Genomic DNA, 19,555 nt, shown 5'->3' with positions numbered 1-19,555 from the left:
TAAATGAATCTGGTGTAAACTTGTATATCAACACTTCATAATAACTGAATACTTTCGACAGCCTATCAATTAGCTTTGAAGTGAGATCATCATATGTCAGCCTCTCGCCACTTTTGTAAATGGGAAACACAAATAATGTAATGACCAGAATCAGCATGTAAAGTTTGTGCTACATGTCTAATTACTTCGTCCAGACATACCACAATTGGAAACCTGTATCATCAGCCTGACTCCATGCAAGAGATAGCTGTGTGACATTGTTTTTCCTAAATATCTATACACAGAGTGTGCCCAGACTGAGGTACTTGTCAGCACTTGGAATAATTAAGGTGATTATTGTTTAAGTGGTGGGTGTAATTCCTCCAGACAGAAAAGAATAGAGGGATATCAATATTGACTAGACATGGTAGAGTGGGAGGTTAATCTGGAGAGTGAACAACACAGATATTCTGGGCAAAGTAGCCTGGAGTTTAGTTTAGAGATACAGTGCTGAAAGAGGCTCTTCGGCCCACCAAGTCCGCGCCCACCAGTGATCCCTGCACACATTAACACTATCCTACACACATTAGGGACAATTTACACATACACCAAGCCAATTAACCTATATACCTGTACGTCTTAGGAGCGTGGGAGGAATCAGCAGATCTAGAAGAAAACCCACGCAGTCACGGGGAGAACATACAAACTCAGACAACTCCCCTGGTCGGGATCGATTCCGGGACTCCGCTGCTGTGAGTTGCAACTGCATAACCTTTGCAATTTATAGGCACACACTGATGCTGATTATTATGGGAAATGCAATAAATGTGAGCAAATGGATTAGAAGCTCCATGTAGAATCTTTAGGTTAACCTGTCTTTAAGGTCCCAGATATGGGGGACAGTGATATGTAATATAAGATATATAATTGTGACGTTAACCACAGAAGAAAATTCTCTGCTCATCTGAAACTGAAATGTGGAGGCAACACGTCCTTTCCAAAACAATATTGCAAATGAGCGTGCCGAATCTACATTGAAAAATGCTACAATCTAAACACTCAACAAATTCTGTTGCCAGTGAATGCCATGACTGTCAATAATAGATGTTGATTTGCCTTGTTAACCATTGACCCATTAACTCGAGTATTAATAACAATGAATCTCAGTGGAGTCTTAGGGAGTTTTTGCACTTTTGTACATGTATTTATTCAGGACACACATCTATTAGTTGGAGAAATGGAAAGGATCGCGGAAGTAAAACTTACTGTTATTTTTATATTTTCTGACTTCCATGTTCAATTTTCCAGCTTTTCTTGCATCTTCCAAGGCTTCTAACCAAGCCTGATTGTCCATGATAGCTACATTATTGCCATTGATTGAACTTATTTCATTCCCCACTTCCAACTGGCAATATTCTGCTGGTCCTCCTGCCCGAAAATAACACAAATAGATGGTATAGCCGCATCGCTGCAGTGGGTATATGGAACACACTTCTGAGGCAGATATTAACATAACATTTTAAGAAACATTGGACGTACATGAATAGTCTAGATTTCGAGGGGTAAAGGCCAAATGTGGGCAGGTAGGACTAGTGTAGAAGGTGCATGTTTATCGGCATGGGCAAGTTGGACCTAAGGGCGTTTCCATCTATGACTGACACATTTTTGTTGTGAAATATGCAAAGTTACTCTTTTAGGCTTCTCTAAAACAACAGGTGCACCTCATGGCTGAATGACAATCTGTAATTAATTGGAGCAGTTTGTGCAAATTTATTTGGCATCTTCAATTCCCCTGCTTGTATCATTCAGCTTTCATGGTTGATTTACAGGGCACAGCTTTCTTTCCAAAACTTGATGTCAAATATGTGTATAGAAGTTCATCCATCCATTAAGGTGACATTGTACATGAAGTCCGGGAGCATCACCATCTGCAGATTCCTTTACAAGGCAAACACCATTTTCACTCAGAGATGTATAATTCAGTCATTAGCAATCCTTCAATCATTATCACTGGCAAAATCTGGTCTTTCCTGATTTTTAAAAATATTTTAAGACAAATTCATCAACTTTCAACTCTACGAGAATGCTTGAATAATTAAAATCATCCATTGAGTTTGTATCAGTTGTGATTTATCCCAAAACCACTCACATCCCGAGTACCATTTGGCTGTTGGCCAAAGGCTGGTAAATGGGCATGATGGACTTCTGGATTGTAGGACTGTGAATATGATTCTATGACCCAGCATACTACTTGGAATTCATAGACCACTAAATTCTGTGCCACAGCTCTAATGTTGAGGGCTAAAGGCTGTTCTGGCCTACAAAACTGATATATGAGGACATAGGAACAAGGTGGCTGGTGAGCACTTGGGCAGGACAAAGACATATAAATGTTACAAGGGTTCAGACAAGAGGGAATATGGTAACTTGGGTTGAAAGTTCGTTAAAAGAATCAAAAATATCCAAGAGCAAAATATTGCAGATACCTGAAATTTTAAAAAAGCTCAGAAAATGCTGGGAATATATTTGATAAACATTTGATAAGGTCCCACAGAGGAGATTAGTTGGCAAAATTAGGGCACATGATATTGGGGGTAGAGTGCTGTCATGGATAGAAAATTGGTTGCCAGACAGGAAACAAAGTGTAGGGATTAACGGGTCCCTTTCAAAATGGCAGGCTGTGACTAATGGAGTACAGCAAGGCTCGGTGCTGAGACCGCAGCTATTTACAATATACATCAATGATTTAGATGAAGGGATTCAAATATCGTATGTCCTGTTGTTGAAAAGCCAGGATATCAAACATGCGAGCCTTTAATTATGAGGGGACCTTCAGGATATCAGGGCTGTTTCCATGCGAGCCAAAAGAGCTGCAAGGTTTCGTTTTTAATTCTTGTTGAGGCCCAATAGAGTGATTTCAGACTATTTCTTCTAGTTGGAGATGTGACAGTATTTGCCATCTCTTTAAAATGGTCACTAAAAGCACAAGGAGACAGTGGCAGAAATTTAGTATTGCACTATTAGGGTAGACAGTTGATAAATCAGAAACCACAGCATTTATTCAAAGTAAACAGATGACCACTTCAAATGACAAAAATGATGCATTGTAATAAAGAGCAGAGCACACAAAGCAATATGCTCCAGTTTGGATCATCAGGCAAAGCTGGTACTAAGAGCTAGTTCTATTATCTCACGATTTAAAACAAAACCCAGTGTATACAGGTGGTAGAATGATTCCCACTTCATCTACACCAATTGAATTTCTAATTAGTATTTAATATTTAATTTTGGACAATATAATTCATAAAGTTACTTTGCAATTAAAACTGGCAGCACTTGCTCCCTATACTCACATTTGGCATGCAATCTGCTCAATAAAGCCACAATCATTAAAAGAGTCAATTACGAGAAAATAATAACATGTCGTCCTTCTATCTCTTCCTGCCACCTCAAAAATGTCATGAAGAAATCAACCCAAGTTTCCAGCACAGGAAGCTTTGGAATACAACAGTATTTAGACAGTCAGGGCAATTAATATCCTTTGAGGGCTCAAGTATCCATTCAGTTGTACTATAATGAAGGCTGCCAGTGACCTCTTTGTAGAACGAGGAGGTTGGCCCATTTAATTTACTCTAATTTTATGCGTAGCTGCACTGAACAGACGTATTCCTCAGGCGATCATCTCTCATTTTCTGGTCAACAGATTATCATTTCTGCAAGACTTTCAGCAATTAACTAGACCAATCAACTTGAATGTTTAAATGGCAGAAGGGACGACACAGTAAATATATTAACCAGCATGTCAATTTGTCTGCACTACCTTACTGCTCAGCGAATTAGCTACCTCAGAATGTAACTTATAACATGCAGTCTGTCTAAATATAACTGTAAATCAAAAATAACTCTGAGGCAACATGCAGAAATATACTAAATATTTGTTTTAAACGGCTATATATAGTTGATGGAAATTGTCACTTCTAAAAGCATCACAATTGAACAAGACCTGCACAAGCACTTCGTCTACCAATAAAACATCACATTTTATGAATCATCCCAAGTGGAAAGAGTTCCTGTATGTCAAAATACAGGTGTAATTTTGTTTTGCCTGGTTTCCCATGTTAAATAGCTTTGTTAAATTCTACACACATTGAATTCTACATGAGAGTGACCTTCTGACCATCACATCATAAATCATTCATGGTCATCAATTAAATACCAGCATGACTGCTGCTAACAAGAGATGTGAAATCCAGATACACAGGATTCTGGTGCAAAGATAATACCAACATGTACACGGAAAAATTTAAAACAAAATGAAGTACCTCTTTCAATCGTCTTGACAGTCACACCGGTGGCAGTCCAATCAGTTGTGAATCCAAAGTCTTGATTACCGTTTGGTTTCTGATTAATAACTATGCGTGTATCACTATACGGCTTCTACAAAAATATTAAAAATAATTTAACATTTCTGTACCATACCTGGATACTCGTCATCATTAATGCTTCCTGGAAAAGCAATCTCATAAATCAGTCAGATTAATATTTTCCATAACACCCACAACCATCCATAGTCAGACCGACCGGCATGTCCGAAAAGTCTTTGTAAAAGGGCTTGGATGAAACAGTTCCAAGGCACTAAAAAAAAACTATTCCCAAATGACAAAGCCTAGTTTCTGATTGCTATTTTCCCTGTTACAGACACACAGTGGATATTAAAAAAAAAAGCAGTCTATGAATGCACTCACAGTTAGACAAAACTGGTTTTGCTGTGCTTTTTAGAAATTTAGTTGGCTGCATCTGCCTTTGTGTATCACACGATATCACACTGTGGTTAATTAGTCAAAGAGTTTTCTTTAAAGCGTGTCCTTTGTGAGCAGTGAAGGAGGACGATCGCGTTACCAGACCGACCTCAAACATCCACAGTAACCTACTTCTCAGACCTACCTGTCGCATGGCTGCTGTGGTAACTGTGTTTGTGGGCTGGCTTGTTGCCTTTGTAAAATAATTCATTGTTGCAGAGTTGGAAGTGGTGTCAGCCTTTGACTCATGAGGAAAGTTCTTTTCACTGAGAGATGGCATCCTTGTTTCTTCCTCTTCTTCCCCCTCCTCCTCATTACTACTCATTAAAGAACTGCCCTGTGATTGGTCATCATTCTCCAGTTTTGAGGAATAGTTGCTCCTTTGATACATGTCACTTTCGACGTTGGAAGAAAAATTGCTCTTCGTGTACTGGTAATTCTCTGGTTCGGAGGCAAGGGTCATCTCCTCAGACCTCTTCTCCTCAGTTTTCAAGAAAGGACTGAGCCTCGTGCCTCCCTCTGACTCTCTTTTCGTGAGCCCACTACTTTCCAATGGTGCTGCAGATTCAGACTTGAAGGGGAAGCCCGAGGGTGCCTGGAAACGTTTTGAACCATTCACATCTCCATTATATTTTGGTTGCTCATCCCGCTGCTGAAAAGGAAACAAACCAGTATTTCAGCTAATATTTCTGAGCACTAATCAAACACAAGTGTTACAGACCTGTTGTTACTGACTGTTGATGTATAAATTGGAATCCTAGATCCATAGTATCAGTATGTCATTACTCTGATGACAATGAACAATGAAATGAATGAAGATGGACACAAAATGCTGGAGTAACTCAGCGGATCAGGCAGCATCTCTGGAGAAAAGGAATAAGCGACATTTTGGGTCGAGACCTTCTTCAGACTGAGAGTCAAGGGAGAGGGAAACTAGAGGTATGAAAAGGTACAGAACAAATCAGAACCGATGGAATTAATGATCTTGCTCCTCCTCTACTCTCCCTATGCTAATGAACCCCATAGGTTCTGTGAGCTGTAATCAATGTCTGAAATTCTATTCAAAGCAATAGGTCTAAATTTCAAAACCAGAATACTAATCTTGACTGCACTACCTTCCAGAAGGCTATTCAACATTAGGGGAACTTCACAAGACTCGACACCCAATATCTAAAAGCACATTTTCTGACATGCCTCACAACAAAAAACAATTACAGAAACTATTTTATCTTTCCCCAACTCAAACTTCACACAAAAAAAATAATTGTGAAGTAATTGTTAAGGCCTTACGATTGTGACAAATAGCATACATTTAATCCGTTGATTCACTAATAATTTTATGTGGAATATCACCAATCTGACTTCCCCAATGAGAATTCAAATCAAAATTAAAATAAAAACCAATGGTAAACAATCTCATGAACAGGAGAGGATTGTCACAAAAGACATCTTTATAGGCCAAGTGCCAATTATGAACCAGCCAAAGGCATATATCAAAATCCAGGATATTAGTTATGCGTACACGCCTTGTATTGAAGTGTACATGTTTGTAATCTCCAGCTCAGATTTGTGGGGCAGAGAGACTCAAAGATGACAGTTGGACAGATTTTATACACCATAATCTTTGAGACAAGACCACTAAAATAATGACTTTACAAAATTATTAAACTGGCTCCTCCAGTAAGCTCTATTTTTATCCATGCGTGGAATGTAGGGCAAATCATATTACTCTGTCTGAACAGAAACAAATGGAGTCATTGCCAAGCTGGTCGTCCCAGAATGAGAAGTCAAGGCCCACACTTTGAAATATATTATTCTCTTTGAAATATATTAAGTTATCAAGTTCACAAGTGAGAATATTGTCATCCAATCCCAGATTATGCAGACTAGGTAAACATTGCAAAAATATGTTGCATCAAATACTGCAGCAGCTGCCAAACTGACATATTTTTCCCTGATCTTAAAGTAGTCTCTTTCTTGTTTTGTCATTTCTGTACCGACTTGAGACCTCTCTACTTACGAGGACACGTCTTTTACTCAACTTACAATCTAAAAAAGGGTTCCGACTCAAAACATCACCTATCAATGTTCCACAGGGATGCCGCCTGTGTCCCTGCATTACACCAGCAATTTGTGTCTTTTCTTTACTCAATAGCTCGATAAACTCCCTCACACACAAATGAATACAGAAGCCTGAATATAGCGGACTGAAGAAGAGTCTGGACCCGATATGTCCTCTGTCCTTTATCTCCAGAGATCTACCTGACTCGCTGAGTTACTCCAGCACTTTGTGCCTATCTTAACTACAGAAACCATTCCTCCTTGTTTTAGACACATAACTTGTCCTGTTCTTTTGGTAAAAGATCCCACTGATGCGCAGAGAATAGAGGAAGCCCAAGTGCTAGATCTTGCCAATAAATATTAGGCTTCTGAAGGTGATGGGGAAGATCTAGTGTCAGCTCTGGAGCACAACACATTGTTATCTGGGAGTCTACCTGGCCTAGCAAGGAATCCTGACCAACAAATTGGCAAGAGTTTAAAGGGAAAATCACCACTTGCCTAGGGAATTGGGGTGGGCAGTTCAAAGCCATTCCCTATCATAGAATGAATCATAAGGTCATAAGGAATACGATTAGAATTAACCTACAAACCATTCGGCCCATCAAGTCTACTTTGCCATTCAATCATGGCTGATCAATCTCTCCCTCGTAACCCCATTCTCCTGCCTTTTCCCCATAACCTCTCTGACACCATGAATAATGGTCATGAACCAAGAACTAGCATTGATGTTATTGAAGAAGGAAGTCGACCCAAACGTCACCTATTCCTTTGCTCCATAGATGCTGCCTCACCCGCTGAGTTTCTCCAGCATTTTGGTCTACCTTATCATGCAGGCTAGTCACTTTCACCCAGATTCCTACTTTTATGAGCAAGTTAGAAAGTTGTCCACTGACCAAGGGCAGCACAATGGTGAACTGGTAGAGACCCGGGTTCGATCCTAACTATAAGTGCTGTCTGTATGGATTTTGTACGTTCTCCCTGTAACTGCATTGGTCATCTCTGGGTGTCTAGTTTCCTCCCACTCTCTAAAGACGTACAGGTTTGTAGGTTAATTGGCTTCTGTAAATTGTAAATTGTCCCTAGTGTGTGTAGGATAGTGCTGGTGTACAAGGTCAGCTGGTCAGCATGGATTGCTGGTCATCACGGACTCGGTGAGCTGAAAGGTCATTGTTGTGTCACCATAAAATTGTACTCCCACCAGTGACTATGTCTCACTTGCTTAAGGCCATGCAGAGTGTCTGTAGGCCCAGCATTTGCAGTGGGCTCGTTCGTGCATCCTAATTCCACAAGCAGGTGCATAACAACCTAGAGATTCCACCCACGGACGTATGTGGGCCACCATAGAGTGAGCCAAAACCTGGTTAGGGGCTAAGAACATGTATGTCCTACTTGAACTTGTTCCTCACAGAGCTGGAAGATGGTAGAATACCATCAGCAATAATCACAGGTGGGGCACTAGTCTTGAAGATAAGGAAACCCACCGTGCCAAGAAGAAATGTGGTCTCAACAACACTGAGAATTGCGTGTTGTTACCTAACCAGGCTGGCACCAGCTGGGTCAAAGTTGCTGATTGAAGCCAGGCCTTCACTGCTTCAATCGCCTCTCGGAAATCACCTCATGCAAGCACATGTACCTGAATTGGAGTTCAGTCAAGATTTAACTGTGCATGCTCCATATGAGCTTCCATTAACCAAACTGGCACAAAAGATAAGTTGAGGCCAGCATAGGTCAGCTATTCAATATGATCCCAGGAATGAGTAGATTAAAGTACAATGAGTGTTTGTCGGCACTGGGCCTGTACTCACTGGAGTTTAGAAGAATGAGGGGGGACTTCATTGAAACATAGAGGATAAGGCTTGGATAGAGTGGATGTGGAGAGGATGTTTCCACAAGTGGGATAGTCTATGACTAGAAGTAATAGCCTCAGAATTAAATAATCGTTCTTTTAGGAAGGAGATGAGAAATTTCTTTAGTCAGAGGGTGATGAATCTGTGGAATTCTATGCCACGGAGGCTGTGGAGGCCAAGTCAATGCATATTTTTTACAGCAGAGATAGATAGATTCTTGATTAGTACAGGTATCAAAGGTATGGGGAGAAGGCCAGAGAATGCGCTAGGAGGGAGAGATGGATCAGCCATGAGTGAATGACAGAGTAGACCTGATGGGCCAAATGGCCTAATTTTACTCCTATCGCTTATGTTGCAAAGAGGGGATTATTACACAGGCTGCTTTTTTTCCCACTCTCAATGTCTTCACCCTCGAACGCCAGCTGGAGCCATCACCGCCAACAGGTTTAATATCTGGCAGAGAGGAAGGTACCCGGTGATGGGTACTCTGCTCCTCTGCCTCACTTTAGCTTTGGGGGTCTGTGTCAGAGGTTATTACACAAAGCAGTCCTGTGCATTTCACATGCTCTTGTGTTGCCTCCAAATTCTGAGCCCAGAAAAAGTGGGCCTTATATTTTAAGCAAGAGTGTTGCAGTCTCTTTGCCAGTGTCCAAACGGATTGCTCTTTGTATTCTGAACGTCAGTTCTAAGGTTTTGGTCACCCAGCGCATAAGCTGGCACAGGGACACGAGAAAAATCGGAGCAGGTGTAGTGATCATGGTTACCCACTCATTCCTAGGATTATATAGAATGGCTGGCCTACGGTGGCCTCAACTTATGGTTCTTTGCCAGTCTGGTTAATGGCAGCTAATATGGAACATGCACAGTTAAATCTTGACTGAACTACAACTTGGAGAAGAAAATGGGTCAATCCAGACAGCTCAATTAGTTTAACCAGCACAGCGACAAAACGTGAATCATGATTTCAACACTCATACATTTTGTTATATTTCGACTTGTTCGCATTTCATCCGACAGAGGAGAAAAGTACCTCCTGCCTCACCCACACCCGGCAAGGTTGTAGAAATCCACCCATCCATATTCTTGCTACATTCAGAGATATGGTAACACAAGAGCCATAAACAAGGGGAACTAAACTGATATGCACATTCCTTAACTTGACATGCCCCATTGAAATAAAATGATAAACTGGCTGAAGGCAATGAAAGGCCGATTTAAAATTGAGCCCATGTGACCAAAATAGAAGAGCACATTTAAAAAGATGTTATTCTTGTGGCTGTGGTCTAGGTTCACAATATTTCACTTGGTGCTAGTGAAGCTTTACTCAGGGTTTTCTATGGCAACATGGCATTGAAAAAAAATTAAATGCTTGATTATGTGGAGCAGTGCAGCTTGTCCCCAGTTGCCAGATAACACACTGGCTACTGGCAGCCACCAATGCCAAGGTCAGTGCTCTCTGTATAGAGCCAACTCCAGTGAGTTCACTGTGGCTCAAAATCCACGGCAAGGTGTGAAATAACCTGGCTTCTTTGAAGTTTTCACCGTCATGGACACTGCTTGCCTTGGGGAGGTGTGTGGGCTTGTGGCTTAACACGTTTAGGAGACGGGCAACAGGAGGTTTCTCTGTTTGACAATGGCACAAAATCTCTCAATCTTGGGGCATCAATGTTAAGGTGTAGTGTAAATGTACATGTAACAAATATCCTCTTTAGAGACTTGCAGCACAGAAGAAGGCCCTTCGGCCCTTGAGTCCATACCAACCCTAAGCACCCACTTACTACAATCCTCTATTAATTCTGTGTAGAGAGGAACTGCAGATGATGGTTTATACAGAGGATAGACATACAATGCTGGAGTATCTCAGCGTGTCAAGCAGCATCTCTGGAGAAAAATGATGGGTGACATTTTGGGTTGGGCCCTACATCAGACTTGCATTATATCACACATTCTATTTTATTTTCCACATATTTTAATCAGGTCCCCACAGATTCTACCAGTCACCTACATACTGGGGGAAATTTACAATGGTCAATAAACCTACCACGTCTTTGAGCTGTGGGGAAAAAGCAGCGGCACCCGGAAGATACTTCTGTGGTCACAAGCACTATGTGCAAATTCCACACACAGAATGCCCGAGGTCAGGACTGTATCCATGTCACTAGCGCTGTGAGGTCTTGCCGCTATTAGCTGCACCTCCATACTGCCCCCACTGTCCAAAAAATAACCCAAAAGTTGAAATGCAAACAATTGTTGCAGTTAGTGGAGCAGCACCAGTGACCCAGGTTCAATCTTGGCTTCTGATGCTGTCCGTGAAGTGCTTTCATATTCTGCCGTCTCGTGAGTTTCCCCCGCTTACTCGTTTCCTTCCCCATCCCAAAGGTGTGCGGGATGGCAGGTTAATGGGCCATTGCAAATTGCCCCTAGTGTGTAGGTGTGCGGTAGAATCTGGGGGAGTTCATGTAAATGTGGGCAGCTTGATTGTAATCACGTACAGTATTTCCACGGACTGGTTAGCACACAACAAAAAGCTTTTCGCTGTACACATGACAATCAACTAAATGGGAGAGCAGGTTGCAGGGAAATTAAAGTGCGAACAAGATTGTTCTGTGAATTACATAGACCTAATTAACTGAATGGCTTCTTCAATGTTGTATGGAAAAATGGAAACTCAGCAAGCTGATGCAGATAGCTGTGGCAGTAAAAGATGGTAACAATTATGGCATTTTTGACAAAGGGTCAGCCTGTAAAAAAATAATTTATCTGTTCCCTTTGCAAGTCCTTCTCAAATTTAATATTTACCAGCAATTTTTGCCCCTACTTTAAATATTAAAAGGGGATAGATTCAGATGCAACGGCCACGTGAAAACATATTTGCATAATCTTAATCTCAGAAATTAAAATTGGTTGCATTAAGTATGGTCATTTTTGGCTTCCAAAAATGCCCCAAATTCTCCAGCTATTCTTGTTTCGAATGCTGACAATTAAATATCAGAGCATTTTTCAAAACAGGAGCAATTAAGTAAACAAAAAGGTACAGGTTTCTCAAATTTTACTCTGTGAAAGCTAATCGGAACTGAGAGTAATCTCCATAGCTATTAAATTACAGGTCCAAAGGAGACTGGTTTATTATTGACAAAAAAAAAAATGAAGGATCTTGTAACTTGAAACCTTCAGTGTCTGAAGGAAAAATGACACCAAACCAATACACTTAATTAAAGCAGCAACCCCGAAACAGCGTTATCAAAATACAGGTTTGTGTAGAATGACTTACTGTGTTTGGCCTTGTGAGCGATGAGAGCTTTTTAGCTTGTGTCCCATAGGGTCTCGGGGAAACCACCGGAGCAATTCTTGACACGCTCGATCTTTGATAATTCCTGGGCAGAGAATTTGAAACTCGAGTCTGGTCAGCTTTATGGTCAATCGCCTGGCGCATATACAAGGGAAGTGAGCCTTGCCCTTCTGACATATTGTTGACGGTCTTTTTCGAATCTGGTGCCGGCCGTCTTCCTGGAGCTTGAACTGGGGGTGCTGAGGATACAGGCTCACGTTTCTGGAAGGTGAAAGGGGTTTCAGTTGCCACTGTGTGACTTCTTTCGTACAATCGCTGCGGGGGTTTTCTGTCTTCTACAAACACTTCTTCATCAGAGGAGTTCAGCTTTCTGTAGTCAGTTTGGTTGTCACTGGATGAATCTTGGTGTCTGAGCTCCCTGTGTGGAAGGGTGGAGTAAAAGGAATGAGAGAAAGAGCAAAAATACTAATTAGATTAATGTTGAAGCTGAGATGATAAATAGGTGTGGTCTGTAAAAGTATTCAGTTAGGTTGTAACTTGTATACAGTGGGATACTGAAGAAAAATGCTTGCAAACTGCAAAGCCAGTCGCTTCAAGATAATTAGTGTCATATTTCAATCCTTGGCCCCACAAGAGGAACTAGAATGCAAAACAAATTGCATTCGCTGTTGATCTTAATTATTTTGCATCATTTGAACAACTCCCTGAACTTTCTACACAATCTGAATTCAAAAGTATGCTTTCACAAGTAGTAAAGCCCAATTGTAGAGAAAAATGTGACCACACATTTCCCCGACATCTGTTGTGCTTTAATGACTGATGACGAGAAAATATTTTTAATACACGATGAAAAATTCCACAATGTCCCTGACATTTTACTAAAGTCACAATTTGCCATTTAATTGATATAAATGTTGCTGCTCATTGTCACTTTATTAAATAACTCCTGATGCACACACATAATTTTATTTTCAGAACCTATCTTGTACAATGAGTTGAATCAAAAATGTTGCATACGTTTCTTTCTAAACTAAAACCATCCTAACTGATTCCTAAAGGGGAAAAAAAAGTGTTATTTTACTTGTGTCACCAGTGGACTGCAGATCCTGTCTAGATTTGCATGCAACACAAATAGTTATTCCCCACCCATCTCCCCCCAAGATTCCATATTCCAAATTCTTCAGGTTTATGCACCATGAAGAAATGTGCAATGTAACTTAGCCACACTTGGACTTCATTTTTGAGACAAATACTAGGAACAAAAACAACAATCTTCTGAATGTATTGCAAAGGGTACACAGCAATTATCAGAATGTAACATAAATACAGAAAATTCCAATAAACTCCTCAGAAATTCTGAATCTCAACATCAATTTAAAATCGAAATGGGTCCTTCTACTTGCTGAAAGTATTAAAGATTGCAACATTTCTTGGAATTATTATATGTGCTGCTCTGAATATATGATGTAAATTCCTTTTACCTCCCAGAACCATCAACCCATCTGAAGTATTTGACTATTCTTTGCCAAACATGGTCAGTGCAGTTAGGGCCAGATAAACCAAACCCAACTGTTCAATAAGTTACTAGCATTAAAAGACAATTAAAAACAAAGGAAATGCTAAATAAATTTCCTTGCATCTTGTTGCACACAAAACATGCAGATTTAACATGAGAATCTTTCACCATAGCTATGTTAATGCTGAATAACATAGAAAATCAAGACCAGTTCAAAAATTTAAAACAGCTTTAAACCTGAGGTGACTCTTCGATTAGGTTACTGTCGTTAATTTCTAGCCTTTTTCACTTATGCCGCCCACCTATCATTCAACCCCCTCCCCTCACCTATATCAACCCATCATTTGTCAGGCTTTAGGCACAAAAAGCTGGAGTAACTCAGCAGGACAGGCAGCATCTCTGGAGAGGTGGAATGGGTGACGTTTCGGTCCAAGACCTTCTTCAGACTGGTTAGGGATAAGGGATGTCTATATCTCTCATTTCCCTTATCCTTAACCAGTCTGAAGAAGGGTCTCGACCTGAAACATCACCCAATGGCAACTACAGATGAGAAACAAGCACATCCCACAAAACAGAGTAGCAGAGATAAAAACTGAACTTGAACATAATATCCCACTGCATGGAGATCTACTGGAACTTCCATGTGAGATAATACTGGATTACCTTTCTTCCCTTATTTTCCGATATGTCTTTGGTGCTTTGAGATTCTCTCCGATTGTCATTTTCTCAATTTCTTCTCTCTCGTCTTTCTTCTTCAGTAGGCTGGAGTTAGCACTTTTACGCCGATTCTTCCAACCTGCCAGATCCTGGGCAAAACAAACAAAATGGAGGAAATGGAGTTTATGCCAGTCACATGGCTATCCAGACAGCAAAGCCATTTTACCTGGGACCTACTCTCCCCCCCTTTCCCATCAATTCCCCCCTGATTCTTCCACTCAACCACACACTGGTTACAATTGACAGTGGCCAATTAATCTACCATCAAGCACATCTTTGGGATATGGGAGGAAACCAGTGCACCCAGAGGAAACCCACAGAGTCACTGGAATAACATGCAAACTCCACACAGACAGCACTGGAGGTCAGGAGTGAACTTGGTTCTCTGGAGTTATGTGGCAGTCGTTTACTAGCTGTGCGAATATGGGTCACAACCTTAATTAGTGGCTGAAATTCAGAAATACAACAGGTGATTTAGATGCTAACACATGTACTGGTTTTAGGTTTAGAGAGGCTGTTCGATCCTCCGAGTCCGCACCAACTGTGCTTATTCCGCATCTGCAGTTGCCACTAGCAGATTTCCGTGTCGTTTTTACACCACAGAAATCCCATCAATAATGCATTTAAAACAAAGAAGTGGCCCTTGCTATAATTCCTTACAGTACAAAAATATGCTGCCTTTAATCACTCCCCCCCCCCCACATCATTCATTATCGTGACATTCCGTGCAATTTTGCACCTGTCAGAATCAGAGATTTAAAGCCATGTTCCAGAATTATATTAAAGCCATGCCTTCAGGACAACATGTATAACTACCTCTCACATTTACCTTTCTTTATCTTCCCACTTTGTCTCAATGGTCATTTTATACAAACACTGTGCAGACACCTCCCTACTATGTAAATGCCTATTGCTAAATGCTTAACTTGTCAGTGTAATATAGAAAATTACAAGTAACAAAATTATAACAAAGACTGGCTGTTCTGAAGCCGGCAGTCAAAAAAGTGCGTAATTGGCTGATGTTACTTTGGCTAAAAGAAGAGGAGAATGACGGGGAAGGGGTGGGGATGGGGAGGGAGGGAGGACAGCAGAGATGGGCGGGGAGCAGAGAAGGGCGGGGAGCAGAGAGGGGCGGGGAGCAGAGAGGGGCGGGGAGCAGAGAGGGGCGGGGAGCTGAGAAGGACAGGGGCAGAGAAGGGCGGCTGTCGCTTTCAACTCACACTCTGCCATTGCTGGTCCTGTTCATTCATAGCTTGCTTTATTTTCAGCAATTCCTCAAATCTAAGAGATTTTCTCATTTTATCCCCTTCTTCAGCAGACACATCATTGAGCGATTTACTCCTGAAATAAAATATAATAAAGAACAATAGTCAGCATGATATTCTATACCATGAATATATTCTACATTCTGTATCTTCCCCTTTGCTCCATCTATCGTAATTGATTTTGAACTGATTGTATCTATGTATAGTGTATCTGATCACTTGGCACAGCATGCAAAACAAAGCATTTCATTATACCTCAGTATATATGACAGTAATAAAACTAAGCCTTAAACCTAAACCCCAGCAACATATTCCAGGCTCTCACCGCCCTCAGTGTAAAAAAATTGTACATCTCAAGAACGTTTCCCCTCGCAACTTAAAGCTATGCCATTTTGTCTTTGAAATTTCAAACACAAGAAAAAGGTTCTGTCTGTCCACCTTATACATGCTTCATAATTTTACATACTCTGTCAAGTCTCCCCTTTACCTCTGACGCCACGGAGAAAACAATACAAGTCTGCCCAACCTCTCCCCATGCAAGAACACCTCATTCAGGCAACAACCTCCTCTGTATCTCTTCCAAACTCTCAACATCGTTCCTGTAATGGGGCGACCAGAACTGCAAGCAATACTCCAAATGCAGCATATGCAAAGTCTTATAAAGCTGCAACATGTCTTCCCGGCTCATATACTTAAGGCCCCAACCAATGAAGGAAAGCATACCCGATACCTTCTTCACCACTCTACCTCATGTTGCCACTGTCAGGGATTGTACCTGATCTGATGGGATAGCATGGAAAACAAAGCTTGTCACCGTACCTCAGTACATGTGACAATAATAAACGTAATTTAATCTAATCTAACAATAGGCACCAGGCGGTCAATGCACATTCATTGTAACTCAATGCTTCGATTACTTATATAAATGTTGTTCCTTTAGGTGCAATTAGACATTTTCACTGAAGTCTCAAACTTCTTAATACTTCTTAATTATGCATTTTCTCAAAATATCATTATGTTAAAAATAAAATGCCACTAATCAAGTAAACAGCACGTCTCTCTGGAAAAGGCAAAATTGCACACAATTAGCCAATCAATACATCTGCATCTCTTCAGGAGATTCACAATGTGATAATTACATGTAATATTCAACACCAACTTCATGGCATTTAGTTTGAGTGTTAATGCAAAGGAACCATAAATTATAGCAGTCAGTCAATTTCATTCAAAGTCTTTGAAAAGCAATGCTCTTGCGTGTTAAAATTCATCAGTTACGGTACATTCAGAAGCCATTAGGTTCATTTAACTTCAAATGCCTATTCTGAAGTTCAGCTGCAGGATTTGGCTTGGTGTATTTACAGATTTTGAACTATTTAAAGATCCAAAACAATCAAGCATTCAAGTTTAATATACGGTGAATTCACCCCCACAGGAATCTGGCACAGTATTGCACACATATGGTTTAATCATTTAAATCTTGTCTGAAAACAACTGCATACCAAGTCAGCAGGGGTCTGGAGATGCAACTTGAGATAATCACCGTGACATTTAACTCTTTCATCTGAAAATTCTCCTTTCCCATGTATAATAAATGGTTTAATGCTGTGACTAAAAACATGCTATTTCTCTGCAAAGCACTATAACTTGGGAACATTTAAAAAGGTAATTAAAAACTGGAAAATGTGTCTGGCCAAGAATAAAACCATTGAAACAAAACACAGTAATTTGTGATATTTAATTTAAAGTCGGATTTATTTTGCACGTTGGAATACTTGTACATGCCTTGCAAGATGTGGCTACTTCCAGTGTTGGGGCAGAACTAAAGGGGAACACAAGATGGGTGATCTCGTATTTATAAAGGGTATGAGTGTAATCCTCTTGCTCACTCTCAAATTATACACATGAAGCATTCTCGTAGTTTCCCAGTGGTCATGAAGGGTTTCTTGGACTGGAACTTTAAGCTCTGTTTACCTTTCCATGTCTGGCCGACTAAATGCTTCCAAAATTTTATATTTTTTAAATTCAGATTTCCAACATCTGCAGTTTTTTTTTTCAACAACAATGCAGGGCTGCCAACTCTCACGCTTTGAGCGTGAGAATAACGCATTTTGGGAAATTCTCACGCTCTCAAGCTGATCACAAATATCTCGCGCTCTGTCGTGAGAAATTCTGTGATCAACGAAAATTTCAAAACTCATATAAACTGCATGGGCTGCGGGTGTTGGAGAGCCGGGGCTGAGGGAGCGATGGAAGCAGCGGGCGGGTACAGATGCGGGGAGCCAGGGCTGGCGAGTGTTTGCGGGGCTGGCGAGTGGCTCGCTGCAGCTCCGGCCATGGAGCAGACCCAGTGCAAGGGTCCCGGGCCATCGGAGGCGTGGGAAGCGTTGCGCTGCCGCCATGAGAGTCTCTGTGCCAGTAGGGAGGGAGACAGTAGGGAGAGAGAGGGGGGGGGAGAGAGAGAGGGGGAGGGAGAGAGGGGGAGGGGGAGGGGGGGAGAGGGGGAGGGGGGGAGGGAGAGAGGGGGGAGGGGGAGGGAGAGAGGGGGAGGGAGGGAGAGAGGGGGGGGGGGGAGGGAGAGAGGGAGGGGGGGGAGGGAGGGGGGGAGAGGGGGAGGGGGAGGGGGAGGGAGGAGGGAGGGGGAGGGAGGGAGGGAGGGAGGGAGGGAGGGAGGGGGGGGGGAGGGGGGAGGGAGGGAGAGGGAGGGGGGGAGGGAGGGGGGAGGGGAGGGGGGGGGGAGGGGAGAGGGGGAGGGAGGGAGGGAGGGAGGGAGGGGGGGGGGGAGGGAGGGGGGGAGGGGAGGAGGGAGGGGGGGGGGGGGGAGGGGGGGGGGGGGAGGGAGGGGGGGAGGGAGGGGGGGGGAGGGAGGGGGGGGGGGGGGAGGGGAGGGAGGAGGGAGAGGGGGAGGGAGGGGAGGGAGGGGGAGAGAGGGGGAGGGAGGGAGAGAGGGGGAGGGAGAGAGAGAGAGAGGGAGAGAGGGAGGGAGAGAGGGAGAGGGGAGAAGGAGGGAGGGGGAGAGAGGGAGAGAGGGAGGGAGAGAGAGAGGGAGGAGAGAGAGGTGGAGGGGAGAGTGTCGTGAGAAATTCTGTGATCAACGAAAATTTTAAAACAAATATCAACTGCATGGGGCCACGGGAGTTGGAAGCAGAAGCAGCGGCGGGAACATGTGCGGACGGGGAGCGGGGATGGTGAGTGTTTGCTGGGCTGGCGAGTCGCTCACTGCAACTCCGGCCATGGAGCAGCCTCAGTGCAAGAGTGCCGGGCCATCGGGAGCATCGGAAGCGTTGCGCCACTGCCGTGATTCGCCCAGGTGACCAGCATGGATCAGGATGCGGCTCGGTGCATCCTGGAGGACAACCAATGGCTGCTGGAAGTAAGTACCAAGCACTGGGTAGAAACGGTGGAAGATAGTGGACTTCAAATGGGAGTGGTTGGAGAAAGCACCCTGCTTGCCTGCTAGATTTTCACTTACTGTAACTGCAGGAAAAATGGTCCTGCTGAGAGGAAGACAGCAACATACTGAAAATATTGGGGGTGAAAATGACTTCAGGCCAGTTTGTTAGGAAAATGAAAGAAATGGTAACAGAATACTTATACAGCTGAGTGAGTATAATTTTATGGATGATAAATTGTGTTCAACCAATTGATGACTTATTTGACAAAGTAACTAGCATGTTAGATTACAAGGAGGCCAATGGATGTAGCAAATTTTGTTGTAGATAATTTGGTCTGTGAAGTGCCCCATAAAAGATTACTGCATTAGATAAGCTTCTGTGGACTTGAACGTAATGGGTTAAGTCCATGGGGTCAGATATGGGGCTTTATGTGAGGGCCAGACATATTGTCAGTGCAGCGGGGCTAGGAGCAAGGAATAGTACTAGGTATGCAGTCCAGGGGAGTGTTCAGCACTGGGAACCTAACCTGGTAAGCAGCTATGATCAGGGTAGAATGGTGGTTTGGGGGGGGGGGGGGGGGGGGGCAGGTGTAATGCTGGAGTCAGGGTCAGGAATGAGAGAAGGTGTGCAACTGGAGTCAGGATCAGATGTAGTACCCAGTGTGCAGCGAGACCCCCCCCCCCCACCCCC

The 19,555-nt window shown here is 42.6% G+C and overlaps 1 protein-coding gene across 6 annotated transcripts in view; it reads right to left on the bottom strand.

Moving 5' to 3' along the window:
• Positions 1-19,555, bottom strand: part of lmo7a (LIM domain 7a) — a 203,921-nt gene that overhangs the window by 31,805 nt on the left and 152,561 nt on the right. For all 6 annotated transcript variants that reach the window (XM_055636734.1, XM_055636738.1, XM_055636737.1 and 3 more), the window contains 6 exons: positions 15,429-15,549; positions 14,155-14,297; positions 11,958-12,393; positions 4,924-5,430; positions 4,302-4,416; positions 1,246-1,407 (listed from right to left, as the gene is read on the bottom strand). In XM_055636734.1, the coding sequence (XP_055492709.1) occupies positions 1,246-1,407; positions 4,302-4,416; positions 4,924-5,430; positions 11,958-12,393; positions 14,155-14,297; positions 15,429-15,549 (1,484 nt within the window). The remainder of the gene's footprint in view (positions 1-1,245; positions 1,408-4,301; positions 4,417-4,923; positions 5,431-11,957; positions 12,394-14,154; positions 14,298-15,428; positions 15,550-19,555) is intronic.

This window comes from Leucoraja erinacea, chromosome 6, assembly GCF_028641065.1.
Source record: "Leucoraja erinacea ecotype New England chromosome 6, Leri_hhj_1, whole genome shotgun sequence".
Lineage (NCBI taxonomy): Eukaryota > Metazoa > Chordata > Chondrichthyes > Rajiformes > Rajidae > Leucoraja > Leucoraja erinaceus.
Note: the sequence above shows the minus strand (reverse complement) of the source record. Positions and strands in the feature narration are given on the sequence as shown.